General features: G+C 47.6%; 1 protein-coding gene across 1 annotated transcript; it reads left to right on the forward strand.

Moving 5' to 3' along the window:
- The first annotated feature begins 1,197 nt into the window (after window positions 1-1,197).
- Window positions 1,198-2,780, forward strand: LOC101770321 (probable xyloglucan endotransglucosylase/hydrolase protein 12). Its single transcript, XM_004952176.3, has 4 exons — window positions 1,198-1,497; window positions 1,639-1,739; window positions 1,864-2,057; window positions 2,152-2,780. The coding sequence occupies exons 1-4, from the start codon at window positions 1,320-1,322 to the stop codon at window positions 2,558-2,560; spliced, it is 882 nt and encodes a 293-aa protein (XP_004952233.1). The 5' UTR covers window positions 1,198-1,319; the 3' UTR covers window positions 2,561-2,780.
- The last annotated feature ends 14,212 nt before the right edge of the window (window positions 2,781-16,992 follow it).

Here is a 16,992-nt window from a genome sequence, read left to right on the forward strand (position 1 = left end):
TTGGCACTCGGCAAACCCGCCGTTACCCCGACGCCGTCAGTCCGCAATTCGCCGAGTACATCTTTTCGCCGAGTGTTTTTTGGCCGTCGGCAACATGTTTGCCGAGTGTTCAAGTTTTGACACTCGGCGAACTATTCTTTGCCGACACAAAATTTGCCGTGTGCTCTTTGCTGAGTGTTACACTCGGCAAAGGCTTTGTCGAGTGTTTTTAGGCCTTTGCCGAGGGCACTCGGCAAAGGTTCTGTTTCCCGTAGTGCGTACCTCAGTTGGTTATATTTCTTATATGGTGAAATCTCTCCACCTCAATCCCAATTATCTGTCGGCATAGTCTTTCATAGGTGTTATAAGAGTAGAATGTGAATGTGAGTGTGCGTCCGTGCATGCGAGGGGGAAATTTCAATAACAATATACTAGTACGAAGAAAATCAAATGATTGTCCCGATCCATGATCAAATTTTTGTGGCAAGCGAAATTATTGTTCGCACAAAATTGCAGTACTGTTCATCGACATACCACCTTTTTAACCCGGATTTTGGCAGAAATTTCGCGAATTTCGGTACTTCAAGTGAGGACGAGAAAACGGTGAAAACGAAATTAAGAACATGCCCTCGATCTATTCAATTGCACATTAGATCAAGCAGATATAAAATTATACAGGTACTTTACTAATCCTGTCATGTCCTACGTGACGTTGTCTCTTTTGTGTTCGCACTTGGTACATGTTGATCGATTGCCTCCGGTGCGCACAATGATTCCTGCCGGGTGCCAGATGTTGGAGAACAATGATGCACGCCGCTGGAGAACTGGGGAAAGGGCACACGCATGATATCGATGCCAAGACGTCCGGCGCAAGTATGCCCAGGATGTCAGGCACGTTGCCAAAGTGAAGCTCCGTGTCGGCCGTCGCGACTACGTGTCCATGACACTCTCAGCTTTGCCTTTTCTCCTGATCGATCATTCCACACGGCTCCATCGATGCTTCCTCTCCTGCTACGTGCGTGCATGACAACTTTAATTCGAAAGATGGTTTGATTTTATGTGGCCTACATGGTTCAACGGCTACAAAATAAACTAGTCAAGGCCATCATTTTGACAAGAATAAGACTTGTTTCCTCAAAAAAAAAAGAATAAAAGACTTGTATGTCTTTCTCGAGGTTGTATATAAATGTGTCTCGTCCGTTCGTCTCTGCGTCGGAGTCGAGTCATAGGAGGGAAGGAAAAAAAAGGCAGCTAGAGACACAATCCTCCGTAGATTTGCTTGGCTGAGCTGAGACCTGAGAGCGAGCTCAAGAAAGTCTCGCTCGAGAGCATCCTCTAGAATGGTCATGGGAAAGCAAGGAGCGGCATTGCTTGCGTTGATCTTGGCATCTGCGCTTGTTGGCCTCGCAGCCGGCGGCAACTTCTACGAGGAGTGCGACGCGACTTGGGAGCCCCAGAACTGCTGGGCCTACGATGATGGCAACAGGCTCTCCCTCGCCCTCGTCAGCAACTCGTCAGGTTAAAATAATCTAATCGATCCATCGCTTGCTAATAGTGTTACTACTGGGTTTAAGCTTTTGATGTCAAGATCAATCGTCTGATCAAGACTATGTTGATCGATCACTTGTGCAAACAATTGATCACTGCATGTACATGCAGGCTCGATGATCCGGTCGAAGAAGCAGTTCGTCTACGGCACCGTGTCCACCATGATCCAGCTTGTCCCCGGCGACTCCGCCGGCACCGTCACAACCTACTACGTGAGTGAGAGAAATTAAACCAATCCACATCGAGCGATCTGATCTGCGTTCAAGCACGGTGTTCATTCTGAAATGTATCAAAGTCCACCAAGGTTTAGTTGCTTCCCTTTCCATTTCCGTGCAGATGTCGTCGCTCGGCGACAACCACGACGAGATCGACTACGAGTTCCTGGGCAACGTGACCGGGCAGCCCTACACCATCCACACCAACGTCTACGCCGCCGGCGTCGGCAACAAGGAGATGCAGTTCAAGCCCTGGTTCGACCCCACCGCCGGCTACCACAACTACACCATCTCCTGGGCTCCCTGCATGATCGTGTTCGTAATCGATTGATCAAATGCAACATTACTCGATCGCTTCGAGCAACAATTAATTGGTGATTGATCAACCAAGTCATGTTTCTACTTGCAGTTGGTACATCGACGGCGTCCCCATCCGTGCGTTCCGCAACTACGAGGCGAGCCACGGCGTGGCGTTCCCGACGAGCCAGCCCATGTACGCCTACTCCAGCATCTGGGCGGCGGAGGACTGGGCCACGCAGGGCGGCCGCGTCAAGGCCGACTGGTCCAAGGCGCCCTTCGTCGCCAGCTACCACGGCATCGACCTCGACGTCTGCGAGTGCTACGGCGGCGGCAGCTGCGTCGCCGGCTGCGCAGCGGCGTTCGGTGACGCGGGGCGCTACTACTGCAGCCTGAACGCCACGCAGGTGGGGAAGATGCAGTGGGTGCAGGGCAACTACAGGATCTACGACTACTGCGCCGACCCCAAGCGGTGGATCAACGGCCAGGAGCCGGTCGAGTGCGGCCTGGCGCAGTACTGATGAGTGATGATCGAAGAGGCTGAAGAAAAACATTTGTGATCAAGGGAGAATCGTTTAGTTGCATTATTGCCAATAGGCAACCATAGTTTGATAGCAAATTCCCTTTCCTGCGTAATGCGAATTCCAGTTTCAACTTATTTGTATTGGTCTTGTGCTTTGGTTTTGCTCTTATATGATCATATATATGAATTTTGGGAATAATTATTGATTTATTGTTTCATTTACGTCATTTGCTTGTACTACGACAGAAACCATGTTTTAATACACGAGTTAATTAGAAGCATCTGTGGACTGGACAGTGAGAGCAGTAATAGAGCCCGTTGTGCTTTGTTCATGGAACTTTTGTCCAACGAATTATGAGTCCCGTGTCATGATCGTTTCTTTGAATAAGCCTGTATGTACAGCACGACAGCAGGCATGTTGGACTAAGCTGCTAGATCTTTCTGACCAATTCCATTTTGATAATTCAGAATCCATGCAATTAGACAATTATATCATTTATTGTTGGTGCTCACCTCGCTCACGTTTTACTACTTATTGTAACTCACATCTCATACTCATACACTACAACTTCTTTTCTTAGGGGGTGTTTGGGGAGAGGGGTGTTAAACTATAGCACCCCCACTTTAGTCTATTTTAGCCCCCAAACTTCCCAAACAGGTGGGCTAAATCTTGTGGGCTAAACTTTAGCCCCCCACTAATCATTTAGTCACTTAGGGGTAGCTAAAATGGACTAAATGGACTAAAAAGTGGTCCCCCAAGACCACTTTCCCCCACTGCCCCCCTCCCCTCTCTCTCCTCCCCTCAGTTTCTCTCTCTCTCCCCGCTCCTTCGCCCGAACGCCGCCGCCGCCACCGGCCCCGCCCGGCCCCGCCGCCTCCACACCCGCCCCCGCCGCCTACGCGCCCGCCCCCGCCGCCTCTGGTCGGCCCCGCACGCCCCCGCGACCTCCGCTCGCCCACCGCCTCCGCGCCCGGCCCCGCCCGGCCCCGCCGCCTCCGGCCGGCCCCGCTCGCCCCCGCGGCCTCCGCGCCAGCCGCCGCCTCCTCCGGCCCACGCAGAGCTGCAGGACGGCCATCTGGTTCTTGGGGCGGCCGTTCTCCATGGGGACGACGCGCCACTCGGTGTCGATGCCGACGAGAAGCAGCCGGCGTCGCAGGCTCCCCTCCGCGGTCGACCCCGCAGCTCATCCGCCGGCGTGGCTCACGGACCCCGTGGAGCCCCGGCCGCGGCGCTCCATGCGCACCTCTAGGAGGCGGAGGAGAGGGCATGAGAGGAGGAGGTGGCTGCCGTGCTTGCTCGATTGGAGCTGACAAGGAAGGAGTTGTGGAGGGGTAGAGGAGAGGAGATGAATGAGGGTAAAAAAGTCTTTTGGCAATCAAAGTGCTAAAGTTTAGCCTCCTATCCAAACACCCCATAGTGCTAAAATTTAGCACTCTATTTGAGAGGGCTAAATTTTAGCCCAGGGCTAAACTTTAGCCCCTTCCTCCCAAACAGGGCCTTACTAGGATTAGAGACTAAGAGGGGGAAGAGGTATTTATATGTACACACAGTCTGAAAACATAACTTTGTGCTTCGATTTTGGATCTAATTAAGTAACTGCGGTGATGCTTCTTATTTATGATTCCCGAAGAGATAATTGCATAATGTTGGCGGATGCATTCTGATCGTCTATAGGAAAATGCTATGAGAGCATCTTCAGTAGAATTGGTAAAATTGGAGACCAAAAACACTTTTAGGTATAGGAAAGAGAAAAATTTGGGTACTCCAAAGTTGTTTTTTCCAACGGTATACCTATACTGCTCTACCGATTTTCATGATATAAGTAGGGCCCACGAGTCAGTGACTTGTGCATCTCCTCTTCCCCATTCGTCTTATTCCCCCAACCGTGCCACTGCTAACGGAGCCGAGCGGGGTAGTGGTAGCGCGGGGCTCGAGCTCGCCTACGTGGCGGAGCACGCCCTTGCCCTTCCCCAGCCGCACCGCTCCTCCGCACATGCCACTGCTCGCCCTGTGCTGTGCCGCTTCGACCGCGCCGCTGCTCGCCCTGTGCTACCGGTGCCTCACCTCCGCCCACGCCACTGCTCGCCACGCCCCGTGTTGATCGCGCAGCTCACCCCACCTCGCGTCTCCACCCCAAATCGACATAGGCGTCTACTCATCCACCACCCTCCGCTTCAAATAATCAAATCGACGATGTCCCTGCACCTCCAGCCCAAATCGAGCTCAGAATCAACCTCCTGGCCAAATAGACGCACTCGAGCTCATCTACACATGCTCCACCTCGAGCTGTTGCTTGCACGAGCTGGGGCTTGCCGACGGTGCCTCGACCGCGCTGCGGAGCATGCTCGCACTGAGGCTGGGCTGGCGGCGCCTCCTCCACGTGGAGGAGCATGCTCGTGCCGTAGCTATCCCGTGGAGCCTCGCCAGCACGACAGAGCTCGACTACACGGCAAAGCAAGCATGCGCTGGGGCTGGGCTAGTGGAACCTCTCATGCGTGGTGGAGCACACCAACGTTGGGGCTGGGCCGGTGGAGTCAAGCACATCGATGGCGGAATCGAGCATGGGAATGCCTGAATCGAGCTCTAAGGTGGACTTCCATGGTGGTGCCAGCAATAGGAGGTGGGTAGGATGCGGCAGCGCGGGACAAAGGGGATGGAGGCGACGCGAGAAACCTCCGACCATTAGCAGTTGGAGGTTTCTCCCATGTATAGATGTACATGTAGCCCGCAGCCCGATAGCCCGACACGAACCCCATCTTTTTAGCCCGGACCTAACTCGACCCAGCCCGTAAGTCTTCGAACTTGGGCTGGCTCAGCCCGCATGCTCATTTCGGGCATGGGCCGGTGCCTCGGCTCGACGGGCGGCATGGCCTGGCACGAAAGTGAACCACCGGTCGTTGCCGACCCGTCAAGCGAACAGTCGGCTAGCCCAGGCAGCCCACCATTCCACCAACGGTCGGGAGGGGGCTATATATAAGCCCCCCGCGGCCAGCCGCGCCCCTCTCAGCCTCTCCGCAAACCCTACCGGCCTACCCCATTCTCCCATCTACCCGCCGCCTCCTCACCTCGACTTCGACTCCTCCGCTCTAGGCTCCTCGCTTCCTCGGCTCCTCCCGTCCCATCCCGCACCCGCAGTCCCGCGTCCCGGCGAAGGCCGACGGTGACCGGCACGCCACCTCCTCACCTCGACTCCTCCGCTCCCAACTCACCTCCTCCGCGCCTCCGCCTGACCGCCTTCCTGGTGCCTTGCTAGCTTGCCACCAGCACCGCCTCCTTGCCTCGACTCCTCTGCTCCCCGCTCCTCGCCTCCTCCCATTCCACCTCCTTGGATCTGGATCTAAATTCTCCTGATCCTCTCCTTGTTCTCTTGATCTTGTTCCCGCTGTCCTCTCTGGCTCCGGGCTGTGGCGTCGCAGGTATGTAGATCCTCCTGATCCTTTTCTTGTTCTTCTGATGTAGATCCTCTTGATCGTGTTCTTATTTTTCTGATCCTCTTCTTGCAAGTAACTGTCTTCTTCTCCTGCTCCAGGATCTGGCGTCGCAGGTAACTGTCTTCTTCCTTGTTGTCCTCCTGATCCCCTTATTGTTCTGTTGATCCTCTTGTTGTTCCTAATCTTGTTCTCTTGTTTTTCTTGCAGGTATCCGTCACCCGTCGGGTGCCACGCGCCGTTGAGTGACGGAGCGGTTAAGGCCTAGGGATGCCCGGCTGCCGCCTGCCACAAGAGGTCGTCGTGATGGACAAGAACTACACCATCAATGATGACTTAAGGGCCTGTGGCCTGCCAGGTAACTTCTTTATGATCCTCTTCTTGTTCTTGTTCTCCTGATCATCTTCTTGTTCATCTTCTTGTTCTTGTCTTCCTGATCCTCTTCTTGTTCTATTCTGCCAGGCAACGATGAGGACGACGTGGCTGCTGGAGCCGTGGCACTCTTCGGTAGCTCTGCTGCTCCCGTCAATATGGATGCTATCGGTGCCGGAGGTTCTGCCCCATCTTCTACCTCGACTACATCAACGGGCACTAGTGTCCGCAAGGGGAAGCGGCGATCTTCTGGCCAGAACGACTTTGAGGAGTTGTTCGAGGAAGGCGCCAACGGTAAGAAGGTAAGGTATGCTGCCAAGTGCCATCATTGTTCTTACATTCTTACTGGCCGGTCTTGTGCTGGTACCGGGCATTTGCTCCGGCACCAGAAGATGTGCTTGGCTAAACAAAACCATTCTTCTCTTATTCAGTCGCAACTGCAATTCAATTCTGATAGCTCAATTGTTAATTAGGAATACAAGCCTGATCTTGCTCGTAAAGAATTGTGCCGGTTGATTGCTAGACTTGATCTACCCCTAGGCTTTGGTGAGACAGAGGCATTTGTGGAGTACATCCAGTGTGCTCATAACCCTCGTTTTGCTAAAGTTACTAGACAGACCACTTCTAGAGGTCTTACCAAGTACTTTGCCGAGCATCGTGTTTCTCTTCTTGATACTTTGAAGTCTCATGTTTCTTCTGTCTGTCTTACTTCTGATATTTGGTATGGCAATGCTAAGGAGGATTATCTTAGTGTTATTGCACATTTTGTTTTTGCTGATTGGGAATTAGAGAAGAGAGTCATTGCTGTTATGTTGATTGATTGCTCCCATTCTGGTGTTAACATTGCTGAGCATATTGAACAAGTAGTTTCTGAGTTTGGTTTACAGGATAAAATTTTCTCTGTCACACTTGACAATGCTTTTGCTAATACTTCTGCCATATCCACACTTTTTCTAAATTTGTTGGTTATCTAGGTCTTTTTCCTCTTGACGGGCTATGGGCCAACACGACACGTAAAAATGGCTGGGCTCTTCAGGCTGGCCTGACGCAAAAAAGGCCTCACGGGCCTGTGCGGGCCGCTAGTAAGGCCCGTGGGCTGGCACGGCATGGCACGACAGGGTTGTCGTGACAGGCTAGGCCCTACACGAAAATGAACAGGCAATGCCGGGCCTGTGCCGGACCGGGCCGGGCGGTCCGAATGTACATCTATACTCCTATGTACAGAAAGAGAATATGGCGATCCACCTTTTGGATTGGTATATTTGGATTACGGAGAGAGAAATTTAGTTCATAGTCTAAAATAGCAATCCATACATGACATCTTCTGGAGCATTTTTTTGACGATTTTCAGGTATTCTGGCATACAGGTCATCTGCTGGAGCAGTTTTTTTGATGATTTTTATGTATTCTCGTAGTTTATAGGGACTACAATCCATCATACCAACTCTACTGGATGCCCCGGGTCTATCTAAAGTCAACGTAACATCTTTTGCCTCCAACCTAAACACTTCGAGCACAACTTCGATGAGTCAGCGTATCCTATGGACATGCGTGAATGTGTATTTTTTCAGAGTTAACGATGCTTTTGAATTTGAGAACTACAACAATATTTGCTAAATTTTTTTGAATTATGTACTACAATTCAAGCATGTTTGGAAGTACGTATGCTTATGAATAAATTGGAAAAAAATAGAGTAAACACCATGTATATCTACCGCAAGTCTGCAACCACCCGCAAGTCTGCGGCCGCTAGCCATTCGGCTTTGCACCACCCGCAAGTCTGCAACCCCTACGCACTCGTCGCTTCAGCGGCCAGGAGACCAGGGTTTGGGGCGCCTCGTCTTTGCCGCCCGCCGCGGCGCCGCAGCCCCGCGCGTCTCTCCGTCCGCGCGGTTCCCAGCAGCCCGGCGCATCCCTCCCGTCCGTGCGGCATCGCAGCGGTCCGCGCTTCGGAATCCCACTTGCGCAACCCGCGATGGACCGAGCCGCCCGTCTGCCTGCGGCCTGGAGCGTCCCTCCCCCTCCCTGTGCAGCCTCGGCAGCGAGGCGGACCATCTCGGCGGGCGACGGCGAGCGCGGGGTTGGCGGCTGTGGTGATGGTGCCGGCGAAGGATCCGGAGCCGATGGACACGATGAGGAGGTCGTTGACGCCGGCGGCGAGCGGGAACTCCCGCTCGTTGTGGAGCAGATGCGTGATGGTGGCCGCCACAACCCCCCCCCCCACACCCCCTTATGCGGGGGCGATAAACCGTGCGCCCGTCCAACGACCGGACGGCACAGGTGGCGGCGCAGACGTCGCGGAGGTGGAAGTCCAAGTTGTCGCTGTCGACGATGTCGGCGCGGGAGAAGAGGAAGGGCGCCGCCGTGGCGAGGTCGTAGCAGGGCGCCATGGTGTCCCTGAGCAAGGCATCCCCGAACACCCGCCACAGCGGGGACCTATCCCCTCGTTGGAACTGGAGCGCCGCCCACCGGCTCCCCGCGCATCCTCGGGCGCCTCAGCCGCCCTGCTTCCGCCCATCCTCCCCCCATATGCTCACCTCTTTCTCTTCGACGTCTGGGCGCCACCACCTCCACCCACTTTATCCCAGTGCGACTCTCGCCTGGTGACCAGACCAGCTCCGTCTTCTTCCGTTGCTGCGTGTGTCGCGCAACGGCAAGCTGCACCCCTTCCACGGCAACAGGTCATGCATGGCTGTCGCTTTTCTCATCTCCAGGCTGCCAAGGCATGTGCAAGCTGTAAGTTTCTGTTGCTTCTTCTGCATTCTCTCCCTCCAACGGCTGCTGGCCTGCTGCTCACAATATGCTCAATGAAATGTCTGAAAGGGGATTGTATTATTTTTGCTGTGTTATTCAAGGTTAAATGATGTTGATGTTTCCTGCCCAGTTCTATTCAGCAAAGCACGTGCTAACACTACCTTTTTAGGCAACAATTTTACTACACAGAGCATGTGCTTTGGTGTTTCTGTATCCATATTGCATATTGGGGCAACATATTCAATCTGGCAAGTATAATCGACAAGTTGATTAACAAGACTGAAACCAGTTGTTATTCTATTTCAATTGCTGGTAAATGTGCAGGAAGAAAATCTTCAGAGATTGATCCATCCAACCGAGATCCCCAGGTGAAACTTCAATCATAAGTATGGTAAATGTTTTGTTCAATCGGTTAGCTTTGTACTCGCCCTTTTCAATATAATAAGTGGGAAGTACCGAACTTATGGTAAATATTTTGTTCAATCGGTTCTTTGTGAAGACATTCTTCGTAGGTTCTAACCAATATGATCTTCCCCTGGCGAGTAACAATCTTCCATTTTCACAGGCCTCGTTTTAGTGACCACTAAAGAAACAACTCACATGGGAATACCAATTTTCAGCTACACCGTGAAATACAATGGCATACTGTAGAGGTATACCTTATGATGCCTGGCTTTCTCTGTCAGGGAGGTAACAACATGTCTTTTAGTTTATGATATGCAGCATATAGAAATATATTTACACTTAATGTCCATGCTAAAGCAAGCACCTATATATGAAAATTGAACTGTGTTGATTTGATATTGTTAGCTTCTTGTTGTTGTCACTATCGTGTCAAGCTATGTCTATAGATGATGGAGGCCAGGTGGTAAGTTAGTTGTCAATACTACCGGAGCAATTATATTTCTCCTATCATTTTTTGGGGATACGTACCCTGCGTTATAACTATATATTTATGTTTGCTCCACCATGTTTGATCCGTGTGAACTGGATAATTTATCCGTTTAACAAGTTTACTGGTATTCCAGGAGTTTTTAAGAGTCTATTTGCACATTCTGATGCAAGACTCCCATCCCGTTTTGCAACACTAATGCATGTGATTGTTGGAAGGGAAATTGAGGTTTCAAAGAACCCTGAGTCTCAGCTATATATGCAGAAATTTTTCTGTCAGTTGGTTGTAAAGAACAAAAGGCACCCTGTTAGGGATGCCGAGGTTGGCGACATGGGCGCCATGTGTATGCTGTTTGATGCAATGCCGAGGCGAGATGACTTGCCTTGGACTGCTATGATTAGGCACGCGTACACTGCAGAGTTTCTGAAACTTTGTTTTTATGTGTGCTATGCTTCATTGTTCACTGATGGTATTGCTTTCGTTGATACAGAAAAAGGAACACCGAATAGATCATTTGTTGTGTGTCGGCTTTTCTGAGGCTTTGAACTCATTCACTTAAATGGCTGTTGGTTCAAGTGAGCTGCAGCTGAACATTCTGTTTTTATACGACAAGCAATTGCTCGCCTGAACTTTCATTGAACGGATGTGGAACGCAGGTAAAGCGTTCAGTGCATTGTGAGGTTAGGGTGGAGAGGAGAGTATACACAGCTAGCTATATGCTACATCCCGTAGTCCTGCACTCCAAGAATGAGAAAAAGTTCTAGCTACTGGCTTGCGGATGCGATCTGCCCATATGTCGATGGAGTGTAACACCGAACCTGCGCTGGCGACCTGTGGGCGGCATTAAAGACCATGTCATTTATGTCCTTCCAAATGTTCTATAAGAACTTAAGAAGGCGACGATCAGGGTTCTGAGCTGAGGAGCATGTAATTAGCATCGAAGAAACTGACATCCCAGATGTCGCCGAGCTGTCCGAGCTGTTGAACCTGCACGTACCAGGTTCTGACCATATGTCCCTCGCATGCATGACGTAATCCTTAAAGAGGTGCTCGTGGTCTTCGTAGCCTTCGCAAAACATTCTTTTACCCCTTGGCTGGAAACGTGTAGCTGTATGGAGAGAGGTCAAGTGTTTTGGGTGTGTATTCTGCGATGAGAAATGCATTGCCTGTCCAGTGGCTTTGGCAGCTGTAATTAGTGGAGACAAAGCTTTGGCCATTGTCATAAAATTGGCACTATATTTTAGATTAATGAATGTAATTTGGTTCTTACACCAATGATGTTATGTACTCCGTACATGCATTTGTTTGCTGATTTGTCAAAAAGAAACAGCCATACATTCAGATGATTAGACGGATTTTGGTAAATTTAGACATGTTTTTTTGTCCACAACAATATCTATTATTGATTCCTTTTTAGGTAAAATAATTGTAACTCTGTTACTACAGTGATGCTTAGGTAACATAATTCTGAACTTCGTTGCCATTAATTGTAGGTCAATTGTATCCACAATTTCATTTGTTTGCTTGTCTCAGTAGTTTATACTCCCTACATCCCAAATTATTATTCGTTTTGACTTTTCCAAATAGAAAACTTATCCAAGAAGGATAAGGAAATTTACTCTTGTTTTGCATCAAACTACCAATGATTTCGAATTATACTTATGCCCGTGTGCTCTTAGATGATTGAAACTTAAAGTGGGTAATGTTAACTGCTGTGAGTCTCACTTTAGTTGTGAAATACATACCTGATATGGAGTTTTTTTTCTTTTCACAAGATTTTGCTTTACTAAAATAAATTGAAGGTACATTAGGTTTCACTATTTAATACTCCATCTTGCTATTTGTGCCACTAGGTTTAGGTTTAGAGATTAGACCAGTCTCAATGCATAGTTTTATTGTACCGTTATCAAGACTGCAAACTTGTAATTGCGCCTTGTTAGGTTTTATGGGGATGAAACTCATCTCTCATTTCATGAAACTCCATCCTCTCTCTCCTCGTAAAGATCTTACCAAATCAACAAAATTGCTAGTGTGGTATAGAAATTAATACTGATAAAACTCTCTATGAAACTCCATTAACTTTAGAAATCAGCTTTAGCCCTTGCGACTTAAAAAGTTAATTATCATACAATGAAATACTACAGAGGATGAAAGTCCAGTATGTCTATTTGCTCAAAACTGAAACAGAGGAGTGCGAACCGGAGGCGCGCCACAGGCTCTAGTACCAAGAAGACCCCGGTGTACTTCCACGTCGTCAGCGCCAAGCCCCGGTGCTGATACAGTATACATAGGGGGTGTTTGGGAACACCTTGTTAAAGTTTAACACATGTCACATCGGATGTTCGGATGCTAATTAGGAGTACTAAACATAAGCTAATTACAAAACTAATTGCACAGATGGAGTATAATTCGCGAGACGAATCTATTAAGCCTAATTAGTCCATGGTTTGACAATGTTGTGCTACAGTAACCATTTGCTAATGATGGATTAATTAGGTTTAATAGATTCGTCTCACAAATTAGCACAAGGTTCTGCAATTAGTTTTATAATTAGCTCATGTTTAGTCCTCCTAATTAGCATCCAAACATTCGATGTGACACTGTTAAAGTTTAGCATCTCGTATCCAAACAGCCCCATAGAGTTGGGAATAATTCGTCTTAATTAAGTTGTATACATGCACGGTTCAGCCCTCGGATATTGCTAGTTGTTTCTCTTCATGGTGACTTGAAAATACGATTAAGCGAAGAAATAATATTTTTTTCTCGAATACATAGGAGAGTTGTGCATCTTTAGATTAAGAAGAAAAAGGAAATTAAATAATAGTTCTCCTCGACTTGAATTTTGAAACTGATACGTTGGCGAGCTTCAGAAATGAGGTTTTTTTTTCTTTTCCATTTTTCTTTGTTGAAAGGATTTGCAGCTACGGAGGAGCTCTGCCCCATCACTCGCAGCGATGTAAAAGGAGCTACCATATAAACAGGCGTACATGAGCCGGCTCGTCGGGAATGCCACGCCGTGGCTCGCCTGGTAGTTGCGGAACACCCGGATGGCGACGCTGTCCACGTCCACGTACCACCTGCCTTCAGTCGATAAATAACGTACCTTTAAAGTTCATATTAAGTTCGTGTAGAATAATTTTTAAATTTTGTTAGACATTATCGGATTTATAAGCCCAACAGTCCATCAGGAATTACCCACTACTGGAAAACACGTCATTAGTCCCGGTAGGATTCAAAGATACCGAAAATTCATCATAGATTAAATTTTCGAGACAAAAGGAGGTCACCCGGGACTACATACCCCCTTTAGTCCCGGTTGGCCAACCGGGACTAGAGGGGCCGCCACGCCAAGCGCAGCACGAGCTCCTTTAGTCCCGGTTTATTTTATCAACCGGGATTAAAAGGGATACGTGCATGCGCGCTTGCATGGCGCATGCACGACCAAGATATTTTTTTAATTCTTTTTCATATTAATATTGTATCCAAGTCATATTAATATTGTATGCAAGTCATATTAATATTGTATGCAAATATTAATATTGTATGCAAGTCGTATATATATTTCATAGCAGTAGTGTCTATATACTTCATTCCTAGGATCGTCCCGTCATGGTGTTGCTTGGTGCAGTTATTGAACGTCCTCATAATAAAATTCCCTCGTGGGATTCATCACCTCATCCCAGGAATCCTATGAGACCTTCACATACTTCCAAAATTCTCTCCTTCTCCAAGAGTTTTTCTTGAATATTCCACATCTGTAATTTGGAAATATGTGAATGTTACACGAACAATTAAATATAAGGAGCTAGAAAACAATTAATTATTAATTGTTTTATTTTATGTACATCTAGATCATGCAACGATAGCACCTTGCCATGCACAAAACTATTCGTGTGCTCGTAGAAATAGTATCCACATAGATTATTACCTTGTTCCTGTCTCAAGCACTTTAGTGGGAAAAAACAAGTTATGAAATATTCGTGTTATAGAACGTACAAAATGTGCAAACTTCATACGTATCGGGAAGTCTGTTCTGAATGTAAATTTTTCTTTGAAGTTACCACGATGAGTCTTAAGGAATCGTTTCCATTCACTACGGATTAAAATAATGAATGATGCAGTGTTAGGTGATAATTTAGGAAACCAGCTTTTACATAGAGATAAAGGTTTAGAATTATTACGAGTTTAGCATGCCTTGAATGTCTTCGTACTCCTTCGGTGGTTTCCTCCACGAATCGAACACAACGATGTGGCTTCTATGAATCATAATTATTAAGAGGATCCAGTGGAAACTGCGTACATAAATGTTCATATTAGAGCTAACTAATATTAAATAGGTAAGGAAAAAAGAAAACAAAAATAGACAGTACCCACACTTACTTAAAGTTATATGGCAGTAGTATGTATTCCTTGTAATTTTGTTTGTCCAAAAAATTGTATACCGCCTCCAATATTTTCTTTGGTTGATCCCATATTTGAGCTTGGTTAATGAGCGATGGATCCATGAAGCCAACATTGAAGTACGATTCTCTACGACACCTCTGAATTAGCATCCTACATAAAATGTAAGACGAAGTCAATAGGGTGACGTACACACAAAAAATAATAAGACACTTACATATTGATAAACAGACACTTACAGAACCCAGACGCTGATGAGAGAGACGTCAAGGGCATCCTGATGGTACACTTTATATATATCCTTAAATTCCGTTCATAGGAATTTCTCACCTTCATAAAAAAATTAATCGATTTAACCCGAAGATCGAACATGAGCCTCTGCAGACTGCTTCATGTACCATTCAAGGAATTCGTACATCTTTGTGGATAGCTTCCGTACAATTGGCTCTGGAGCTGGTGGTTCAACTTGCCCTAGAACTTCAGCAAGAGACAAACCTGTATCTTGCAAATCCAATGACTCTGATTTGTTGTTCTAAGGGCATTACTCGTATAGTCTTAGCATCTTTATCTAGGAGATCCCCGCGCTAGGGGACAGTACGACTTGAAGACGACGCTCCTTGCCAATTTTTCTTCTCATCAGACTTAACTAATGAACGATTGTAGTTCGATAGTAGAGTCCTCTTTACTTCTTTTGACATGCTAATAAATTTTTTTAATTTTGCTGGATCTACTGGCTTTGGCTCCATCTCCTTTGTTTTTCTTTCTTCAGTGTATTTTTTGAAGAGCTCCTTGCAAGTTTCTTGGGATAGCTCCCGCAACTCCTCAGTAGTCGTATCAATCGGTAGCTTATGAATGGGTTTGGACTTCTTTGTTTTCTTTTGCTGCCTTGACTTGGAAGGCGGTGGTCGCGACTTATTCAGAGGTGCTGCAGGTTCCTTGCTCGCTGCAGGATGTCATGGTCCTGGTGGTGATGATAGTCCTAGGGGTGGATGTGCTGGAGATGACGATCTTGAGTTTTGAGAAGATGGTCGCTGCGAGGGATCTACGGGGAGCAATGATGCTTCCGTGCCAGGGATGATGATGTAGCATTTGTGCCATAGAATGATCCCGTGAAGTGTATCTCCTAGTGTCCTTTCCCCATCACCTCCTGGGATCTCCATGCCATAGCTTGTCTGCCCTAGCAGGTTTGATAAAGCATGTCCGTACGCCACCTATACATATAGGAGAAATAAAGAAGTTATTAAACTCCCGAGGCGAGGATCAATTGAGAAGATTGCAAAAATTATATATATGTATACCTTAATAGTGATGTTGCCGAATGGTCTATGCAGCTCGCATGAGGTGCGCTGAGTGATGTCATCCACAGGGTACCATTGGTCACCCATGGGTAATCTTGGCATGTGCTCATCGGGGACCCCTGTGGAAGCACAGCTGCTTCGCCGTTGAGAAGGGATGACGACGTTGGGATCCGACAGTGCTCCAGATTGGGCCATCTTGGTAACTGCTAGGCCCACTCAATGATTAATTTCTTCTAGCATTCTTACTTCTTGTGAATGCACTTTGGCTTCTAACATGCGCCACCAACTCTCCTCTTGCTGTTCCTTTCTTCGCTTGCAGCTTCGGTACGACTTGATGTCCTTTTGGAAAGCAAACTTCCACGGAACGACCCCATAGCCTCGGCAGTGTTCTGGGTGCTCGGGATTCCTGAGCGCCAATGTGAGCTCATCGTTCTCTCTATCCACCTTCAACCTCCCAGCTTTAGCATCTTCAATGCTTTTATAAGCCTTTTGACCTTCTGACGTATTGTTTCATTGAAGATAAGTGTCCCATCCTCTTGGCTCAGGTTGCCTCCATGAGTACCAATTTTTCGATCAATCGGGTCAGTCAATAGTTGTTGGTACGATACCTCGATCGATTAGGTCTTGTTCCATCTTGGGCCATTTGGGAATTGCAATAATGTAACCACATCGCCCTAGACAATGATGAGACTCCTTCTTGCTAGCATTGGCAATATTGATGCGAACCTTATTCGTGCTACCTTCGCTCATCTTGTATTCGACAAATGAGTTCCACTGGTCCCTAACTTTGGCCACTCATCGAAATTTGGAGTTTGACCCTTCTTGATAAAGTTGGCATCTAGATTCTTCTTGAATGTCTGGAATTGGGTTGAAATCTTCTTCAGCATCCACTCTTTCACATCTTTTTCTTCTACACCTTCAGAAAGTGTGAAGTGTTTCTTGACATGTGCCCACAACATATCCTTTTGTGTCTGCGGGAGCACGTATGGATCAGTTTCTTTACCCTTCCACTCTCTGGTGCTGATGGGCACGTTGTCCCTTACAATTGCCCCGATCTGACTCACGAACTTTCTAGCCATATGTTTGGGAGCAATAGGCTTGCCATCTTCTGTCACTTCTATGATGTGAAGCCTTCCCTCCATTATCTTTATACGACCTTGGGGCTTATTTTGCTTCTTCGATCCAGAGGGTTAACAGTTCAAGATTCGTTAATTAGTACATAGTAATAATGAGTATGAAATTATAGATGGGGTAAAACAATAAAAATCATATATACCTCGCTGG

This window comes from Setaria italica, chromosome I, assembly GCF_000263155.2.
Source record: "Setaria italica strain Yugu1 chromosome I, Setaria_italica_v2.0, whole genome shotgun sequence".
In the NCBI taxonomy this organism is placed as follows: domain Eukaryota; kingdom Viridiplantae; phylum Streptophyta; class Magnoliopsida; order Poales; family Poaceae; genus Setaria; species Setaria italica.

Coding starts and splice junctions, on each gene's coding strand:
- LOC101770321 (XM_004952176.3), top strand. CDS start 1,320: ATGGTCATGGGAAAGCAAGGAGCGGCATTGCTTGCGTTGATCTTGGCA. Junction 1,740..1,863: donor GCACCGTCACAACCTACTAC/GTGAGTGAGAGA, acceptor ATTTCCGTGCAG/ATGTCGTCGCTCGGCGACAA. Junction 2,058..2,151: donor TGGGCTCCCTGCATGATCGT/GTTCGTAATCGA, acceptor TTCTACTTGCAG/TTGGTACATCGACGGCGTCC.